Source organism: Xiphophorus couchianus, unplaced genomic scaffold, assembly GCF_001444195.1.
Source record: "Xiphophorus couchianus unplaced genomic scaffold, X_couchianus-1.0 Scaffold1000102, whole genome shotgun sequence".
NCBI classification, from domain to species: domain Eukaryota; kingdom Metazoa; phylum Chordata; class Actinopteri; order Cyprinodontiformes; family Poeciliidae; genus Xiphophorus; species Xiphophorus couchianus.
Window position 1 is genome coordinate 1,091,383 of NW_020963015.1, and position 19,850 is coordinate 1,111,232.

Genomic DNA, 19,850 nt, shown 5'->3' on the forward strand with positions numbered 1-19,850 from the left:
GTTTTTATTCGTTGTTATTGTAGCATGAACAGAAATGTACACTTTACTGTACCTATTTTCCTAATAAAAACAAAAATAACGTCTTCTTCAGGTTGGCTGAATATTGCTACTCCTTGTTTCGTTCTGGTTCTGGTTCTGCAGAGCATACCAGAACCAGAAGACCCGCGTAGTCTGGAAGTTATAACAGCAATTCTTTAAGGTGCTATAAGCCGTTTATTGATTTACAAGCTAACAGAAGCATTTTAAATCTTTTCTCTGAGCGGCAGGCGGCCAGTGGATTCTGTTTGTGGCCCGGCAGGTTAACCCAGTAGGTTGAGTCGGTCTCCTCCACGCCTTCTTTCTCCAGAACATTCTCATACTTATCATATCTATCACCAGGTTGAATGTAACTAAAACACCAGATCTATAAAAATCATTTTCAAACCCTTCAAACAAATATGTTTAAAATAAAATGCTAAATAAAATCTACTAAGGCCTGCTGTAATGTTTTTTTTCACTTTTGGATCCAATTTGAATTTTTAACCTGATTGGCTGAACATCCCACATCAACTGTACCAGGGGTGCAAAAACTTTCTCTCGCCAGCCGGGTGAGATCTACCTCATGACATGATGATATAAATATTGTCATTGAAACTGTATTGTCTTATTTTATATGCACATATCCATCAGTTATAGCAGAAATATTAAAGTGATCTTTCTTCCTCAGTGAGACTCTGACACTGGGAGCAGGTTACTGGTTTCTCAGTCACAAGTTGGTTACAAACCTGAGAGCAGCAGATGTCAGTCAGTTATGGTAGATCTGAACTTTGACCTCAATATGTGAAACTTCAGACTGACAGGAGGAACCACAGAGCTCTGTTAGGTTAAAGCACATCTTGTGAAGTTGGGATATTTTTCCTCCAACAGGATCCAGAGGAATCAGCTCAGATGTTGGACTGGATTTGATTTCAATGTCATTTGTGAATGTTGCTCCTCATTTTCAGCAGCAGAGCTATAAAGGTTGATAAACTTTGTCATTTTGGATAAAGTCTCATCAACATCAATATTTCGACTAAATAAGAGACGAAAATAAATATCGTTTGATGGAGGAAAAGCCAATGAAGCTCCTTTTAGGCCAGGGGAGCCCAAAGTGGGTCCTGGAGGCCCGGCATCCTGCATGTTTAGTTCTCTCCCTGGTGGCACCAAAAACCTCCTCAGCATGTCAGTGTTCTTCTTAGGCCTCTAACGAGCCATCATTTGATCCAGCAGAACTAAAACGTGCAGGAGGCCGGCCCTCCAGGACCGACTTTGGGGACCCCTGTTTTAGTCTCTCCCTGGTTTAACACACCTGGATCCAATGATGGCTCGTTAGAAGGCCTAAGAAGAACATTGACATGCTGAAAAGGTTGTCACTAAAACCAGGGAGAGAACTAAAACGTGCATGATGCCGGCCCTCCAGGACCCACACTGGGGACCCCAGTTTTAGGCTCTGAGCTCAAAGCAAGACGCCAGAGAACACCAAACTATTTAAAAAAAATATTAGACAATTTAATTTCATATAATTATTGCGGTTGGAGCCATTTGTTTGTTAAATACTTAATGAAATATATTTGTCCTATTTGATGTTTGTTGTGCCATAAACTCACAAAGGAACCAGGTCATTAGTCCAAGTCTGTCGTTTATTGAACGTTCAGAAACTCTGAACGCGCCACAGGTAAACAGAACCACCTGAACAGGTGATCAGCTCTAAACCCATGACGACCTTTTTACTCTTTGTCGTTTAGCACACCCGTTGTCGTGGCAACCACCTGCGCCCGCAAGCCGAGCAGAGATTACGTTAAAAACAAAACAGTCTGTCACCATACCAGGTTTTCAGGCTTGATATTTTTTCTGCAATTATTAATCAGAGATTATTAATCCGTGATTATTAATCAGAGATTATTAATCCGTGATTATTAATCAGAGATTATTAATCCACGCTCCCTGAACACAGCGGAGGCTGGTGAGCTGATGTTGCTCTGATGGTCAGTCGGTCTTTGAGTTCCTTTTTCTGTTGTTGTTAATGGAACCAAAACACACAGAATTGCGCAACACCTTGTTGAAACAATAATTACTGAGATCATTTTTTTTGTTAACGTTTTGGACCTCAGTGAATATTTCGGTAATCATCAGAAGGACTGGCTGGTTTCCTAACCGCCTTGATCGACGTATTGAGCATCTCTGAACTGTACCAACTCTGATGAAGTCTTGTTCAGATGTTCCTTTCTATCAAAAGTCTGTATGTGCTGTTACATATATTCTATGTAAGAATGGACTAGTTGAAGTCGAAGCCTAAAATGAACTGAGAATGACCAGCTGATCTGGTTTAATCAACTTCCAGCCCAGAGACAGAGACGACTGTCCTCCCTGTTTTCAGCAGAATGAATCGTCCTCCTGTTGAAAACACGCACCACTCCTTGCCTTGGTTCTGAACCAGAACCTCCACCCTGACCCTGCCCTCCTGCCTTAAAAAGGTCAGGAACAGACCACCCAACCCATTCATGATCCCAATGATCAAATTAAAGTCCAATCTTCTATTCTTGTTTCAAACTTTGGAGAAAGTTTGCTGCTGACCTGAAGGACCATCTCTGACAAAACAACTCTGGTTTCCACTCTGTCCACTGCCCTGAAGCAGCTCTGCTGGGAGCTGTGGACCACAACACCCTTTCATCTGCTTCACCATCGGATACTCTTTTTCTTTGGTTGGTTTATGCTGCACCTGTAAACTGAGCGAACTCCACCTACCTTGGAGAGAGAGACTAGTGGAGTCCCTCAGGGGTCACTTCTCATCTCTTTCCACCGCTACACTGATGACAGTTGTACAGTATATCTGTATATGTCTGCAAGAGAAGATGTGGCTCTGCCACAACTTTCTGCAACAGAAAACCTCCAAGACAGCAGCCATGATGGCCGCCACCCCGCTCCTAACCCTGCCTTCAGTTATCAGCATGGAAATGCTGCTCCTTACCTAGGAAGAGGCTCGTACCTATTGAGCAGTGGTTGCTACCTGGAGGCGTGTCCTGTGTTGAAGTTTTAAATTTACCCAGTTGCTAACATTTGTCCATGATGGGTTACCGCCAGAAATTGCCTACACTGTAAACGAGAAGGGCCAATCCAAACGAGGCGGCTGCTAGTGTCAATTCAGTGTTTGGAAACATGACCAACACGGACTGAACGGCTTCCTTCTCTTCCGCCGCTGCCATCGATAAAACTACAGGCAGACTACAATTATAAAACAAGAGAAAATCAACATCATCATTCACAACTTATTCTGTTTGCTGGTTGAAATTCTACCAGAGGAATCCAGGTCAATCGGACGGACCACCGAAGGGACGGTTGAATTGAGTACGAAGAAAGTGGCCAGGCTGGTTTTGACCCCATGACCTCTAAAACCAGCCAGACACCATGGAGGACGGAGCTTTCTCTGCTCCTCATCTCTGGAAAGTCACTCCGATACTTTGAGGAACCAGAAATAACCACCTGAATCTTTTACATACAGTTTATATTATTTATACTTTAACTGTTTTTTTCTCTCAGTGCAGCACAAATAAAATGGATTTTTATTATGAATTAATGAAGAGGAAGCAGACACGTCTGTTCTGGCCACCAGGGGGCATAAATGAGGCCTTCAGAAAGGAACCAGAGAATCTGATGGTCAGTTGGTGGATGAAGGTCAGGAAGCCTTCACCACTGATACGTTCCTCGGTTCCTGCAGCCGATCTAGAACCCGACCAGAACCCAAAGACTTATATTGTCCAGATTATCATCATTAGTTTCCTCCTGGCGGATCTTCCTCCTTCTGCTTTAAGGTTCCTCCTGAAGGTTGGTCCTCCTGATCCACTGGAGCTGCAGAGCTTCCAGAGTGGAGGTCCTGTGTTGCACCATCAGGGACGGATGGACGGGAAGCCCCGTTCACATGTCCTCCTCCGTCCTTCCTGCTCCTGGTTCCTCTCCGTCTCCTCAGGCCCAGACGCAGCAGGCTGCGGTGGACCGTCCATTCAGACATCTTCTTCTCAGAACCGGCGTTGACCTCCTCTGCAATCTGAGCCACGGTGGCCTTCCGGTTGGACTGGACCAACTGGGTCAGCCGTCGCTCTCCGCTTTCATCGATGAGTCTCCTCCGTCCGTGACCCAGTCTCTGATTCACCAGCTTCCCCTCTTTGGACCACTTCTGGAAGGTGCTGACCACCGCGGCCCGGGAACATCCGACGATGGACGCCGTCTTGGAGATGCTCTGACCCAGACGGCGCGCCATCACAATCTGACCCTTCTCAAAGTCACTCAGATCCTTCCCCTTCCCCATGTGTGCCTGCGGGTAGATGGACCGGACCGCTCCTTATCCACCCTGTCCAGAACCAGGCGCCATGGCAGACCCTCTCCCTGTGTCTGCTGCAGCAGGAAGACGTCCTGATGTTCTGCAGGGCTCCAGCTGCAAGTTCTGCAGAGAAACAGGAACCAGACATGGAACCAAGAACATTGGATATCTGCTAAATGTCAGAAAAGCAGCGAGAACATTTTCTAGAGATTTTTTGTATCTCTCTTCAAATTCAGAAGTTAGCAAACATGTCCTCAATGTTTAGTAGCATTGTCTTTAAATTGTATGTCTTGTGTCAAAACTTTTGGGTTTCCTTCCTCAAGCTTCTCTTCATAGTGTACTGGAGTTCTGCTCCATTACTTCTGACAGAACCGGTAGAACTGGGTCAGGTTTGTAGGCCATCTAAGATCTGTCCACAACTTCTCCACAGGACTGAGATCAGGACTTTGTGACGGCCACAGCAGGACATTGACTTTCCTCTTCTTAAGCCACTTTCTAACCACTCTGCATGATGAGGGTTGTTGTCCATCCAGAGTTTTAACTTCCTACTGATGTGTTTAGATGTTGCCTTAATATTTTCACATTAGGTTCTTTCCTCTCGATGCCACCTAGTGGATGAAGTTCTTCAGTTCCTCTCGCAGCTTCCCATCGTGCTGTGACGGTTCCACCCTGATTCTTCACAGATAAGATGATACAAGTAAAAAAATTTTGTTTTGTAAAAATGTAACCATGTAATGTGTGGGCTGATTTTTGCTGACTTTCCCACTGAGTCGAACCAGGAAGCAGAGTTTTCCAGGTGCATCATTAAAATACATCCACAGGTAAACGGCTAACTAACTCAGTGTCAGTTAACCTATCAGAGGTTTGTGGAAGACGACCCAAAATATTTGACCCACATCAGACAAATACTGAGGAGATTTATGCAAACGTACAAATAAATGTTCTCACTTCATTTTCTGACATTTACAAAAATAAATCATTTTGTTGATTCTGATCTAAAACAACAAAATTTTGTTCTGATTTAACTTTTTGTGTCTTTTACTGGGTTTATGTAAACTTCTGGATCTTTGCTCACCTTCTTCACCATGAGGACGAACCTGGGAGAAAAGTGGCGTCCTGCAGGAACTACGGCATCCCTGCAGGGACAAACAGACAGAAGCTCACTTTTACATCAACATGGACAGAGCAACGCCTCCGTCTAGAGGCCTTTACAGGTATCCACCTCACACGTTTCACCTGATATCTGGAGCAGGAAGACTTCTAGAGGCTCTGGAAGTCCTGGTATCGGACCTCGTGTTCATAAGGAGGACATTTAGCAGAAACATCTAACATCCTGAAGACAGCTGGACTTCTGGAGCCTCCAGAAAGCAGAGAAGTGACGCGCTGACCTCTAAACTCTGAGGACTGTCCTCCTGAGGGACCACAACCACAGCTTCAGCCACACTGTAGTTAATCTGGTGAGTCGCTGAGGGACACTGTCCTCTTTAGAGGACACATCTGTGTCCAACCTTCAGCTTCCTGGCTGATGTCTTTACATGTGGATTCAATCATGGAGCAGGAGCTGTCGTTCCTGCTGTGAAGCAGCCCCACAGCATGATGCAGCCACTCCAAGGCTTCACAGGTTGGTGTCCTCAGACTCTTAAAAACGGTCATTAAGGTCAAACACCACAGATCACAGGGCCTGTCTCAATTTCTACACCTGATCAACGTCTCTAAGTCAATTACTGCTCAATTCTAAAATACAATATAATTAACAATGACTCCATTCATTTGTATAAAACGTATATTACTAAAACAGAGATCAATAATATTAAAATATAATATTTACATTTTTCTTACATTATACATGTAGTAGCGCGACGTGCCACCAGGGGGCTTTGCGTTAAATGTCGTTTAAACTGGCTCCACAAAAACCGCTAATAAAACTGATATTTACCGTTAAAATGGGAAATGAGCCGCCCCGACTAGATAATAAAGCAAACCGTGAACATTTCAGAGTGATTGCTAGAAGATAAATGGAGACACTTAGAAAGAAAACAGAGGAGGAGCAGCGGAGGCTCCATATTGAACTCACCTCTCAGCAGCAGGAAAAGGAAAGGGAACTACGGGAGCTCAGAAGGCACAAGAGGAGCGAATCTCCTACTCAAAACAAGTTGTTATAGCTAAACATCCCGAACTTTACAAAAGGGGCTTTTAGTTATTGATTTGATCAGAATTTGTTGAATTGTATGTAAATGTGACTCATTAAAGGGACAGTGCTGACTTTTTATTTTAAACTAAATAAAAAGGCTTTAAAGCATTTACAATAATTAGATTTCCCCTCTTTATTCTGAAAATGTTTATCACAGATTTGAAAAGTTGAAAAATTCCTCTTCCATATTTCTTATCAATCTTATCAATCAAAAATGATGCAAAGGAAATCCATTTTTGACCTCTTTATTATAGATGTCAAATAGTATCTAGATACATTCTCAGATTCAGAGAACAACAAAAAACAATAAAGACAAAGAAATATTTGTAATATGTACAATTTAAATGTATTTATATGTTAATACGTACAATTAAATGTACGTATATTTTTTCTTATTTCAAGTTTTTATCATTTGCTGTTTTTTGTTATCTCTTGGATATGAAATACTTTTTCAATGTTGTTGTAATATTGGAGCTTAATGATCCAGACATCAGTGGTCATAATGTTCTGCCAATAAGGTGAAACATCTGAGGTAGTTATGTGTAAAGTGAAGGATATTGTTTCTCTGGATCAGAACCGGAATCACCCTGCAGCTCTCGGACCTGAGGGTTCTACTGGAGGTTCTGGATGATGAGACTCGGGTTGAATGTCCTTAATGTCTCGGGTTCAGCCCTTCAAGAACTTCAAGAGAAACAGCTCATGGTTGGCCTTGACCTGTCGGGTCCAGGGATGCTTTAAAACAAGGATAGTTGTTTGTGCACCTTTTCCCTCCATACTTTTTCCTTCCACTAAACTTTCTATGAATCACCTTGGATGAGCAGCCAGTTTTTTAAAGGCTTTTGCTTCTTGTGTATTAGTAACTGCAGAACCTTGTGGTTCTGGAGAACAGAACATTTTACAGTCTTTGGTATAAAATGATTTAACTTGTGTTTGTTTAAAGCTTATAATTTAAATAGTAAATAAAAATAATAAAAAAAGTTTTAAAAAATTAATTAATTAAATGCTGGTACCTATCTTCAGCCAACGGTCCGGGCAGTTCGCCAGTTTATCACAGGGTTTGTTTTTTTAATTAAAATATTTACGTCTCTGGGTGATTTTTAAACCGCTACGTCACGGCGCTTCCGGTTGACATCATCTCCCCGCGGCAGCTCCAGAGCTAGCTAGCATAGCGAGGTTACTCAGCGCGGCTGACGTCGGGATTACCTGGCGGTTTTTCACCTGATTCCCGGAGACACCAGGTAGGAACCACCCGCAGATGTCTTTCTGGCTCTGAACCGGAACCAGAACCGTGTTAGTTTGACGGCAGAACCAGAACTTTGATGGGACCGTTAACTTTGGGGGCGATAGCACCGTGAGCTGGCGTTCGCCCCGAACTCCACCTAAAAACAATAAAAACTCCGCGGGACAGAAAACTGCGCCGAACTAAGAATCCATTTCCTCCTCCGGTTCAGACATCTGGACCTGCTGCTCGGTTCGGCGCGTATTAGAGGCTCTGGAAGTTTTCGGATGTTCACATCTAGAGGCTCCAGCTTATAGAAGAAGGTTAGCCAACCTGGAAACTGGGTCTGGCTCAGTACCGAACTCCTTCAGAACTGAGACACCTGCGGGTGTCGGTTGTGCTTCAGCTCAGAGCCAGGAACTGGTTCTGGATCATTAGCTGGGACCAGATGCTGATCCCGGGTCCGGTGGTGCCAGAACATTCTTACGGCTAATCCCGGTTCGATGTGCGTGGCGTGGAGCCCACTCAGAACAACCCACGGAAACAGAATAAAAATATCAAATAAACCCACCGAGAGTCAGAAACTTGATTAAACAGCCGCTTTTAAATCCCAGCAGACTGAGCGCCTTAGTGCCTTGCTCTGAGGCAGATCAACGTAAAGCTGGAATCAAACCCACAACCTTTCAGTTGGAAGATGATTTCTCTCCCCACTGATCTGTCGTAATTCTCCTTTAGATAAAATCTGCTGTTTTGACGTTATTAAATTGCTGGGTTTCAGATGACGTAGCACCGACGTCACCCAATGCAGATGGAGGGCCGGAAGTAAATGCAGCCCATTTATTTCTGTTGATCCAGCATCAAAATGTCTAAAGTCTGAGTCCTGTACGGTTGTTCCAGCCGTTCTGATAGAGAGAAAGATAAACGTTATTTTCGTGTTTCGAATGTAGTCGGTCACAAGGGAGTTAATTTTAAAAACTTACCGAAAAAAGAGGAGAGTGGATCAACGATCTACAGTTAAAAACAGGAGGTGCAGAAACTAACAATGCCAGTTTGCAGCGCCGAGTTTCTAACATACAAGGATCGCATCGTTTCAATTGTATTTTCAGATATTTTACTGGACAGGTACTAAGAAAGACAAGCATTCATATGTAAGGTAAGATATATTATTTCTATGCCTTAGCTTTGTTGTCCTCAGAATGCTAATGTTGTTAGCAGCTAGCTCAGTGCCGAGTCCCGGACAGAAAATATGTTTATTCAATGGGACTTTCATGCTAAATAAAAAAAATAGCTACATAAATGAAATGTAACCTCCCCAGCCGTACAGCCACAGTGAGCTGGGACTGTTCCCCCACATGGTTGGTGTCCAAACACGAATCGTTGACCTACATTGGACCTGAATCCTACAACCACTCAACATTAACCTACAACTCCTGCATGAATTTGGTTTACAGAAGCTAAATAAATTATTTACCAGGAGATCCAAGCTCGTAGAAATAGCATGGGTTAGCTAACCGCGGAGTTAATTAAGTAATTAGTTATCATAGACTGATTACTTAAAAGTGATGACATCACTGGTGATGGAGGTTGTGGGTTGAATACTGATGCGTTTAAAGACAGAACACGGTGGGAATTCTTAGCGAGTCCTTGATTAAATGTTCTGTGTTTTTTATGATCATGAGAAATGGTCACTTGATTTCTCATTGGACTTAGCTTCAGAGATCCTCATCCACATGAGGCCCCGTCCCCACAGAAACACTGCTGTAGTTACGCCCCCTCGCCTGTAGGTGGTGCTAAACATAACCAGGAAATTAAATATCATCAGAGTTGTTGATGGTGATCTCCTGTAGCAGTCAGTTTTGCAACAAATCTGTAGAGGAATCTGACTGAAGACAGATGATTTTCTGCAGCTGCCAATCTGCCTGCTATGCTCTCGTCAGGAAGTCGGGCAGAAAGCGCAGGTCAGATCCTTTCTAGAATTTTCTTCAGTTGCAGCTCCAACATGGGAGTCTGTGATTATTTTTCTGTTTGGGGTCATAGGTCAGGTTAGAGGTTGTGCCAGCAAGGCAGCATTTACAAAAAACCCCTGCTGTTTCCATGGAGACATGTTCCCGTTTGGATCAGCTCGATCCACACCAGTGAACTAACCCATTAGTCCTGTGATGAAGGCGCGTCCTCTGTCCCCTGTCCAGGTGTGGCTCCAACAGACCGTCCACCATGACGGACAGCAAGCGCCTCGCCTTCTCCATCATCCAGTTCCTCCATGACCAGCTGCAGGCCGGAGACCTGACCTCCGACGCCCAGGAGAGCCTGGAGGGTGAGTCCTGAGCACAGCCGGAATCGGGTCCAGACCGGTTCTGCTCCGGGTCTGCTGTCTGACATCTCCATGTTGTCTTCCAGTTGCAGTCCAATGTCTGGAGACGGCTTTTGACGTTTCTACGGACGACCAGAGTCTGGCTGTTCCCATGACGCTACCAGAGATCTTCGCCTCGGTTACGGCCAAGGTCAGTTCCTGCTGCTGGAGGAAGTCCAGAGGAACCTGATGGTTCTGATGGTTCTGTGTCTTCCAGTTCCCAGCCGAGTCCCATGCCAACAACAACACAGCGCCGAGTTCTCCAACAGAAGAGCAGAAAGCCGAGGCGGAGCGGCTGAAAACTGATGGTGGGCTCAGGTTGTGGTTGTGGTTCTGGTTCAGGTTGGCTCTGGAGGATCTGTCTCATGCGGATCTGTTTTCTTGTGTTTTCTGCTCTGCAGGGAACGACCAGATGAAGGTGGAAAACTTTGCAGCAGCCGTGGAGTTCTACTCCAAGGCCATCGCCCTGAACCCTCAGAACGCCGTCTACTACTGCAACAGGTGGGCCAGAACCCAGTCCAGCCGGACCTCCAGCCGCCCGGTTCTGACCCATGTCCTGCTGTGGTTTCAGGGCTGCGGCATACAGCAAGCTGGGGAACTACGCCGGCGCCGTGCAGGACTGTGAACGGGCCATCAGGATCGACCCGAACTACAGCAAGGCGTACGGCCGGATGGGGTGAGACCAACAGAAACATCTACATTCATATTTCAATCTAAGCTTTGAAGCAGCCGGATAGTTTACTTTGTAAAAGTGCAAAAACTAAATCTCATGACAACAATCTGATGCTATGATTTGAATCTTTCTGTTTGAGCTCAGTTTGTTCATCTATACATCCCAGCACATAATGACCAACTATCACTCATTGGTTTTAAGTTTGAATAATTAAGCCCCGCCCCTTCTCCCAGGTTCCACCAAATCTGTATCGAAACTCTTAGTGGTGCTGATATTTTAGCAGGAAGAGCGCTGTGTGAATGAGATTCCAGTTCAGGCCCCCGACACCGGAGGTTGGCCACGGTCACATATAAAAGTCAAATAAATTTAAAGAAAAATGACCTAAAATTGACAATAAGTCTTTGTATGCTTAACTAAATATTTTTTGGGTACAAAATAATTTTTTGTATTAGTTTTCTTTGTTTAATAATGTCAGCAGCTTGGCGCCATATTTAAATTTTCTGGTTATTGATTCAGTTGAATTCAGTACTATTGAGGAATAACACGTGGCTGGGTTTGTGGCTCATTTACATAAACCTGATCAAGTTGCAGCACAGACAGAACATCAAGTAAAGCCTGGCGGCCCATCAGGCTGATGATCCACTGGAGGAAACTCTGGTCGGTTGAAGCCAGGAGTTCTTCCTCAGAACCACTTTGATCCGTCCAAACATTCAGATGTTTCAGATAATTTCCGCTCAGTTTGAAGCTCCGCCTCCTCAGCCATGTTTCTTCCTCCTGACTCGCCCCTCTCTCTCTCTCTGGTTCTGGTTCTGGTGTCAGTTTGGCGCTGGCCAGCCTCAATAAGCACACAGAGGCAGTGGGTTACTACCGGAAGGCTCTGGAGCTCGACCCGGATAATGACACCTACAAGACCAACATGAAGATCGCCGAGGAGAAGATGGAGACGTCCAGCCCGGTAAGAACCGGACCGGGTCCGACCTGGGCTGGTTTTGTCTCTGCTTCATTCTTCTTCTTCTTCTGTTTCAGTCGGCGGGTCTGGGAGGAATCGACCTGGCTGGGTTGCTTAGCAACCCCGGCTTCATGAACATGGTGAGCTCTGACGGACCGAACGCACAGAAGTAAAGAAATGATCAGCTGATCGTCTGCATGCATGAGAGCAGGAAGACCTTATAGCAGGGGTGTCAAACTCCAGTCCTCAAGGGCCGGTGTCCTGCAACTTTTAGATGTGCCTCTGCTGCACCACACCTGAATAGAATAATTAGGTCATTAAGGCTCTGGAGAACTGATCTACACAAGGAGGAGGTAATTAAGCCATTTCATTCCAGTGTTTTGTACCTGTGGCACATTTAAAAACTGTAGGACAGTGGCCCTCGAGGACTGGAGTTTGACACCCGTGCCTTATAGGGTCAGCTGGTTCTGGCCAGATCTGGTCTGGATTCTGGAGCGTTATGATGCTTTACATCTGAAAAACAAGATGAGTTCAGCCATTCTGACTCGCTCATTGGGAAGTGTTTGAATTGTTCTTGGAAAGGTAGAATAATGTAACACACAGAACCGTTTCTGTGACTGCCTCTAGTGGGTCGGCGCTGAACTGCAGGGATGGAGGGAAATGTAAAAACGCTGAGAAAAGCAGTAAAAATGATTTCCAGCTGAAGAGTGCAAGACGAGGAGTTCAGGGCTGCAGCCTGTTGATGACGAGGATGAAGGATTTCACAGTGGCTTTAAAAAATGAAGCTTGGGACCATGTCGATGCTCGGCGTTCATAATCTGAGGGAAGGAGGAGAAAACAGCTGCTGTCTGGTTCACACACTGGAGAACTCTTCCTCCTCCCGGCCGAATCAACGATAATAAATCTGAGCCACATAGAGTCACACCACACCAACATTAAGATTTCAGAAATCTTACAAAACCTCCCAAGATCACACGTGAGTTCAGAGTAAACAAACATGACCGACTGCTAAGAAACCATGGCAACAGTTTGGGAACTTTAACAGAAAAAATTATCCAAATTTTTCTCTGGCTGTTCTCCAACATCCACTGGACTTCCTGGTCCATCATGGCAGCTGTTTGGTCTGATTGGCTAACGCCACCTTCAACAGGCTGCGCTCTGGTTTATCTTCCGGTAACAAGATGATCCACCATGGGGAATATTCCTGATCCTGGACCAGATCGGTCTGAACACGCGGCAGGAAGATCCACTGAAAATATCTAGATGAGACTGGTTTCCTTTTAAAGCGAGGAAGATGATGATGAGCTGTGGAAATGGGAGTGCTTCAGCCTTCATCAGGATGAAAACAGAGCCAGCTCCATGTTGGCTCACATGACATCAGTTTATGAATTTCTGTCAGTGCCATTGAACTGACCTTGAATGTTGTGATGTGTTGACTGATGCTGCTCTCTCTGCAGGCGTCGACCCTCATGAACAACCCTCAGGTTCAGCAGCTGTAAGTTTCTCACCTTCATCCCTCCTCCTCCTCCTCTCCACCCCTGATCCGTTTCCATGGTTTCTCTCAGGATGTCCGGGATGATGTCAGGCGCGTACGGAGCGACTGGAGGAGGCGGGGGGGTCGGCGGCAGCGGGGGGGTCGGCGGCAGCGGGGGGGTCGGCGGCGGTGCTGGAGCGGGAGGAGTAGGAGGTGGAGGTGGTGGAGGAGGAGGAAGAGGAGGAGGAGTAGGAGGAGGAGTGGGTGGAGCCTCAGCAGCTCAGGGACCCGCGGATCTCTCCGGCCTCATCCAGGCGTGAGTTCCTGCTCCTTCAGTCAGGCCTGAAGGGCGGCGCTGTTGTTGACTGCAGTCTGTTGCTCGGCCTGCAGGGGGCAGCAGTTCGCCCAGCAGATGCAGCAGCAGAACCCCGAACTCATCGAACAGCTGAGGAGTCAGATACGCAACCGGACGCCCAGCGCCGGGAACGAGGAGCAGCAGTGACGCTTCTGAACGGTACGCATTGATTATTACTGATCAGATTATTATTACTGACCCTTAAGATTTAATTACTTTGAATTATTCAGTCCCACATCATGATGGTGCCACCACCAAGCTTCAGTTTTACTGCTGCCATACAAGCTAACTATTTAACTTGCAGTTTATTTTGAAGCTACAGATTTACTTAGTAAGTTTGAAACTGACATTTGATGAATACATAAAAAGGCAAAACATTAATTCTATTGTTTCTCTCTAAATAACCCAGATTCCTGCTGCTGGTATGGATGTGATGGTCTGATTCTCTCTGTCTCTTCCAGGTTGGACAGGTTTGGTGGAGGCAGCATCTGGTTTGATTTCCTTTCTGATTGGACTGTAAAACCCAAAGGACTTTAAGGAAATGTTTTGTTTTCCAATAACTGTGTAATGGCAGCATGAGCGAGTGTCGGCTTTGTTCAGGAACACCAACCCCTCTCTGCTCCTGCAGCTCTGTGTGTCTCTGCAGGGCAGCGTTTTCCACCATCACACCTTCCACAGCTTCAAATGTGTTTCATTTCCTCTGAAAGCAGCAGACTGTATCTGAAGAAGCATCTCTGCCTGTTTCTGGGTCTCTGGCTGGCTGAGAGGCAGTTTGAGCTCCGCTGTAAATGAGAGCGGCTCCTCCACCTGGAGCTGCAGGAGCCAGGCTGTTTGACACCTGTATTAAAAAGAGCATCTCACCATTTTACTCCTCCTCTTGTCTGCGGTCTGCTTGTTGTTTCCATGGTAACCGAACATGGTTTCAGCTTCTCCCTCCTGGTTTGGTGATGACTGCTGGAAGCCATGATGGAGGAGTTTAAAGATCTGGAGCGAACCTGCAGGTTGGTTCAGACAGAAGAAGGATTTCATGAAATATAGATTTCTGTTTGTTGTTTCATCGCCTCAAAACCCTTTTGGGCAGTTGCTATAATGCGTAACCATGGCAACAATGGAGATATTTACAACCGGAAGCAGCCGATTGACATTTCAACAGCTCAAATAAAATGTCAAGTAAAATGAAGTTAAAATGCAAACCTGTGGAGAACGAGGACGTTCAGCATCAGAACAGGAAGCAGCAGCAGATTGTTTCTGCCTGGTTTCTGAATGTATGAACAGTTTATTAAAGAGGAGCTGCAAAAGCCAAGGAGGTGGATCAGCAGGATCTGAACAACAGATGATGATTGTTCCTCTTGGTTTCTCTCTGACCCGGCTGGAGGATTCTGAATGCCGTGTTTCCGCTCAGCGGTTCTGTTTGGTTCGGTTCCGAACCGATCTGTGCTGCTCAGTGGAAACAAGGCAAGACTCCTCTGGAGTTTGACTAGCCGGTGTGTTGGCAGGGCATCAGGGTTACAGCATTTCCTTCAAAGTATTTCAAACATATTTTGAAAACCAACATTTAAAACGTATTTTCCATTTAAGTTAAATCTGCCTAATCAGCAGACAGTTTACTGTTACAAGAGGAACAGATGTTCTGAAGTCTTTGTCTTGGTTTCATCGCTTTGCATCACAACCGCAGGAGCTTGTTGCAGAAAATGTTCCAACTGAAAGAACCATTTCAGGATCCAGTAAGAAGAGGCCAAGCATTTGATTGTAAATGTTTGTAAAAGAGAAAAAAGGTTTTAATAAAAAATAAAAATGTTGAAGTAAAAACTTCCAGTTCTGCTTTAATAACAAAAGCTGGAACAAAATGACCGTCAAAACACCTATTTACGTTTTTAGGCGTAAATACAGAAAAAAACCCGCTTTAGAGCGGGGTTCTACGTCACTAGGAACCCACCAATCAGTGCGCACGTTGAGTCTGACGCTGAAACGGAAGTGTTTTGATGCACCTGCCGGAGCAGAGGACAGATGTTCGAGCAGGTAAACACGGTGTGGTTCTGTTTGGGGTGGAGCCGGTTCCTGTGGTTCTAAAGATGCTCCGTGACCTTCAGTAACTTGGTCCAGAACAGCTATTCTAACCCAGCGGTCCGGTTCCGAGCCTGCCCAGTTGGCTGCTTTAGCTAGCTACTGTTAGCAGAACAGCTTACTGGAAGTAGGTTGTTGTGACGTTTTTAATTAATCTGGACTTTTTTCTGGACCGAAGAGCGCTGAACCAGCACCAGATGCTAATTCACCAGAACCTGCTCATTTGGACCAGAACCTGCTGCTGACAGGAAATAAAGAACAGAAATGAAACCAGCAGGTTCTGGGCTGGTTCTGTTCAGAAACATTAGACCTGGACCCGGAGCAGAAAGTGACAGCGCAAAGCTACTGAACACTCCTGCTGGGAATAAATCAGGAAGAAACCAGGAAATATGAATAAATCAGAGAAGAAAAAAAAAACAGGCTAACTCGGGATTAAAGGTGTATAAAAGAATATATTTTTTACACATCCCCTCCTCCCGGTGGGACCTGAACTCCTCACCAGGGAGGCGTCCAGGAGGCATCCTGACCAGATGCCCCTCAACTGGCTCCTCTCGATGTGAAGGAGCAGCGGCTCTACTCTGAGTCCCTCCTGGATGACCGAATTTCTCACCGTATCTCTAAGGGCGAGCCCAGACACCCTACAGGGAAAACCCATTTCGCTTGTATCTGTGACCTCATTCTTTTCATGACCATAGATCAGCGTAGGAACGTAGATTGACCGATAAATTGAAAGCTTTGCTTTTTGTCTCAGCTCTTCACTATGACAGATCGGTACAACGCTGCGCCGATCCGCCTGCTTTTTCCCAGTGGTAACTACAAACAACCAGTCAGAGCCAGGAGGAGCATCTTAGTGCTGTCAATCACTCTCTGCTAGGTGCTGCTGTTCCCCCCTTTGTTCTCTGCTAAGCTGCAGCTAGCATAGCCTGTCCTGGATACTAGGCTAGTTAGCATGGTTACAATGATGGCCGATAAATGGCTTTCCTGTAACAGTAAGTTGTTTCTTCTCCATTAGCATATTGAGCAGCAAGTACATGAGTTGATTGACAGTGCTAAGACCCGCCTCCTGGCTCTGATTGCACCAAATGTTTTTGGTGCATTTCTTCGGAAAGCAGCTCACGGAGAGGGTGGAAGTCAACGATCTTTTCACACATTATCTGGCTCATATCAACCTGTCACAACATGGTGACAGTTTGAAGAAATATGGAAAATATTTCCTATAAAAGTTACATACTGCAGCTTTAAATAAATGAAGCAAGGAAAGGTGAATTTCCTGTAGTCGATTCACTTCTTCCTTCCTATTTTGGACATGAAGGGCAGGAATTACAGGAATTAGTTTCTATGTTTTATGTGTTGAGGTGAATCAGTATTAAAAATGTAAAGAATAAATACATTTTTCTGTTTATTATTTAATGGAAACTTTGAGGTTGTGCTTCAGTTTAGACCCGTTGGTTCTGGTTGTGACCCAGAATAACCCAGTAATCAGCTGCTGCTGCTGAAGAACCAGAACTCCAGCAGACTCCCAGTAACAGCTGCTTTGTTTGTGTCTCCACCAGTTTAACCTGTAGAGACGCTGCAGCTCCTCCACGCCCACCACACAGGAAGTGATGTCACTGTGCTGCTGGTAGCGTCTGCAGCTCAGGATGCAGCTCCTGGTGGTGAAGCTGCTGGGCCTTCTGGGCCTGTCTGCGCTGATGCTGGCCGGCATCCTGGTGCCGGTGCGCCTCCTGCTGGCCGACAGCGAGAAGGCGGGGCGCTACCACCGGGGCCTGGCGCTTGGCAACTGCTTCGGAGGAGGCGTGTTCCTGGCAACGTGCTTCAACGCTCTGCTGCCGGCCGTCAGAGACAAGGTACACACACACGCACACACACACACACACGTTTGCGCAGCTATCTTTTCGGGGACTTTCCATTGACTTCCATTCATTTCTACAGCCTAAACCTTACCTTTACCCTAACCATTACATACCTAACCCTAACCAAAACTCAATTCACACCTTAGTCCTAAATCTGACCCCTGACCCTAAAACAACGTTTCCCCTTGTGGGGACCAGGCTTCGGTCCCCACAAGGAGCAGCGGGTCGTAGTATATGTCAGGAAAATGGTCCCCACACGGTATTAGAAACAAACGCACACACACACACACCAGCTAGGAGAAAATGGTTTCATAAGCAGCTGATTTCAGTAAGATATTTAAAGGGACGGTGTTTTCCAGGCATGTTGGGCCATTTTAAGGCACTATCAAGTAACTATTTTACCTTTAGCTCTAATAGAAATACTATGTATATCAAATATGACTTCAATATTTAACGCCTTGAAATTGGGCATCTGTCCCTTTAAGAACGCCTGCTCTTTCTGAAGCTCCGCCTTCAGGAAGTCGTCACAGCAACATTCCTAATAAAGCCAGTTTTGTTTTTTAACCACATTAATGCAGTTAATAAATGAAAATTCTAGTCATGATAAGAAATGTTCACAATAAATGATAAAAGATACAGTAAGTGAACAGTTCCTCGTGGCCCCTTTGCTTCATAATGTGAAGATAATCCCTCATCAAAAATCAGCTGGAGTTTTGCCTCGACTCTTTCATGCTTCTTTACTATTTTCTCCAGTGTTTGTTCCACAAATATTGGTAAATTTGAAAATATGATTAATTATAGTTATTTTAGTGGTAAAAATCAACCTTGGCCCCTCCCCCTGCAGGCGGCCGGCGTCCTGCAGCAGCTGCAGGTCAGCAGCGACTACCCGCTGGCTGAGACCATGATGATGGTGGGCTTCTTCATCACGCTGTTTGTTGAGCAGGCCGTCCTGACCTTCAGGAAGGAGAAGCCGTCCTTCATCGCCCTGGAGACGTTCAACGCCGGCGGCTCGGAACCCGGCAGCGACTCAGAGTATGACGCCCCCTTCCTGGGCGGCGGCCATCGCCACGGACACTTTGGACCGGGCCAGCTGGCGGGGGCGGGGCCTCTGCGGCTGGCAGGCCTGGTTCTTGCGCTGTCGGCCCACTCGCTGTTCGAAGGCGTGGCGCTGGGCCTGCAGGAGGACGGTTCCAAGCTGGGCGGCCTGCTGCTGGGCGTGGCCGTCCACGAGACGCTGGCCGCCGCCGCGCTGGGCATCAGCGTGGCCAAGGCGGCGCTGGGCATGAAAGACGCCGCCAAGCTGGCCGCCGCCGTCGCCATGATGATCCCTCTGGGCGCGGCAGCGGGGATGGGCGTGGAGGCGGCGCGGACGCTGGCGGCCGGAGTGGCGTCGCTGCTGCTGCAGGGCCTCGCCGCCGGGACCTTCCTCTTCGTCACCTTCATGGAGGTCCTGAGTCCGGAGCTGGAGCAGAGGAACGACCGCTTGCTCAAGGTGCTCTGCCTCGTCCTGGGATACGCCGCGCTCGCCGCGCTGCTGCTCGTCAGGTGGTGATGGCCGGGGCAGGGCCCGCAGGATGGGGCGGGGCCACTCTGCTCTCTCCAACTGCTGTGGAGAGCAGGAACTACAACTTGAATAAAAGACCTCAAGAGGGAACCCCTATTCCTGACCTTTGACCCCTGACCGTAAGACTTGCAGGTATTGATGGCGCGGTGCCTGCTGCCTCCTGCGGGTGGCGCTGGGCGGTGAACCCCGAGATGTTCTGCTGTTTTATTAATGTTCTAGATTAACATTTTAATTGAATCGAATGTTTGACCCTGAACCTCGTCTGGCAGGCTCAGAACCGTTCTGCAGGTTCTGACCAGAATGGATCAGAACTGGTTCCATATCTGAACCAGAACCTGAACAGAGCCACTGAGGGTCCCTCACCATCAGAACCAGGACCTCCACCCTGTGTGACATCACTTCCGGTTGTCCCTCCTGTAGATCTGTTTGAGTTCTGATCGTTGCTGATTTGTGCAGTGTGAAGTAATTGGATCAGAACCAGACTATGATGTGCGATCTGTCAGAACCTGGAGGTTCGGTCAGATTCTGTTTAATCCAGAGATGATCTCTGGTCATGGTGAAGTGTGTGATGAAATCATTCATCCTGTTGAGATTAGCAGAACAATCTGTCGAAGTTTTTCAGATTAAAGTTAGTGGTTTTGTTTTATTGTTTTAACAGGAGCTTGGAGTCCAGAACTGAACTGATTTATTTAAAGGGCCAGTATCGTGTAAAATCAACTGTTTTTAATATTTTTATCATGTTACATTATTATTCCCTGGAGTGTTGCCTTGATTCTTTCATGTTTGAGGAATCCTTTAATCTCCATGGCAACCGTCCAGCTGTTA

At 46.2% G+C, this 19,850-nt stretch overlaps 2 protein-coding genes across 3 annotated transcripts; both read left to right on the forward strand.

Moving 5' to 3' along the window:
* Nucleotides 1–7,615: 7,615 nt before the first annotated feature.
* Nucleotides 7,616–14,412, forward strand: sgta (small glutamine rich tetratricopeptide repeat co-chaperone alpha). Of its 2 annotated transcripts, XM_028011948.1 has the most exons (13): nucleotides 7,617–7,762; nucleotides 9,933–10,057; nucleotides 10,141–10,244; nucleotides 10,311–10,401; nucleotides 10,495–10,594; nucleotides 10,665–10,769; nucleotides 11,586–11,721; nucleotides 11,793–11,855; nucleotides 13,173–13,210; nucleotides 13,281–13,332; nucleotides 13,369–13,505; nucleotides 13,580–13,703; nucleotides 14,006–14,412. In XM_028011948.1, the coding sequence occupies exons 2-12, from the start codon at nucleotides 9,958–9,960 to the stop codon at nucleotides 13,689–13,691; spliced, it is 1,038 nt and encodes a 345-aa protein (XP_027867749.1). In that variant the 5' UTR covers nucleotides 7,617–7,762; nucleotides 9,933–9,957; the 3' UTR covers nucleotides 13,692–13,703; nucleotides 14,006–14,412. The 2 variants fall into 2 exon arrangements, with proteins under 2 accessions (XP_027867748.1, XP_027867749.1); XM_028011947.1 differs by having other exon boundaries at nucleotides 7,616–7,762; nucleotides 13,281–13,505.
* A 1,050-nt stretch (nucleotides 14,413–15,462) lies between these two features.
* On the forward strand, nucleotides 15,463–19,685 carry LOC114141416 (zinc transporter ZIP3). Its single transcript, XM_028011960.1, has 3 exons — nucleotides 15,463–15,563; nucleotides 17,162–17,455; nucleotides 18,306–19,685. Exons 2-3 carry the CDS (start codon nucleotides 17,249–17,251, stop codon nucleotides 19,011–19,013), a joined length of 915 nt encoding a protein of 304 aa, XP_027867761.1. The 5' UTR covers nucleotides 15,463–15,563; nucleotides 17,162–17,248; the 3' UTR covers nucleotides 19,014–19,685.
* Nucleotides 19,686–19,850: the final 165 nt, after the last annotated feature.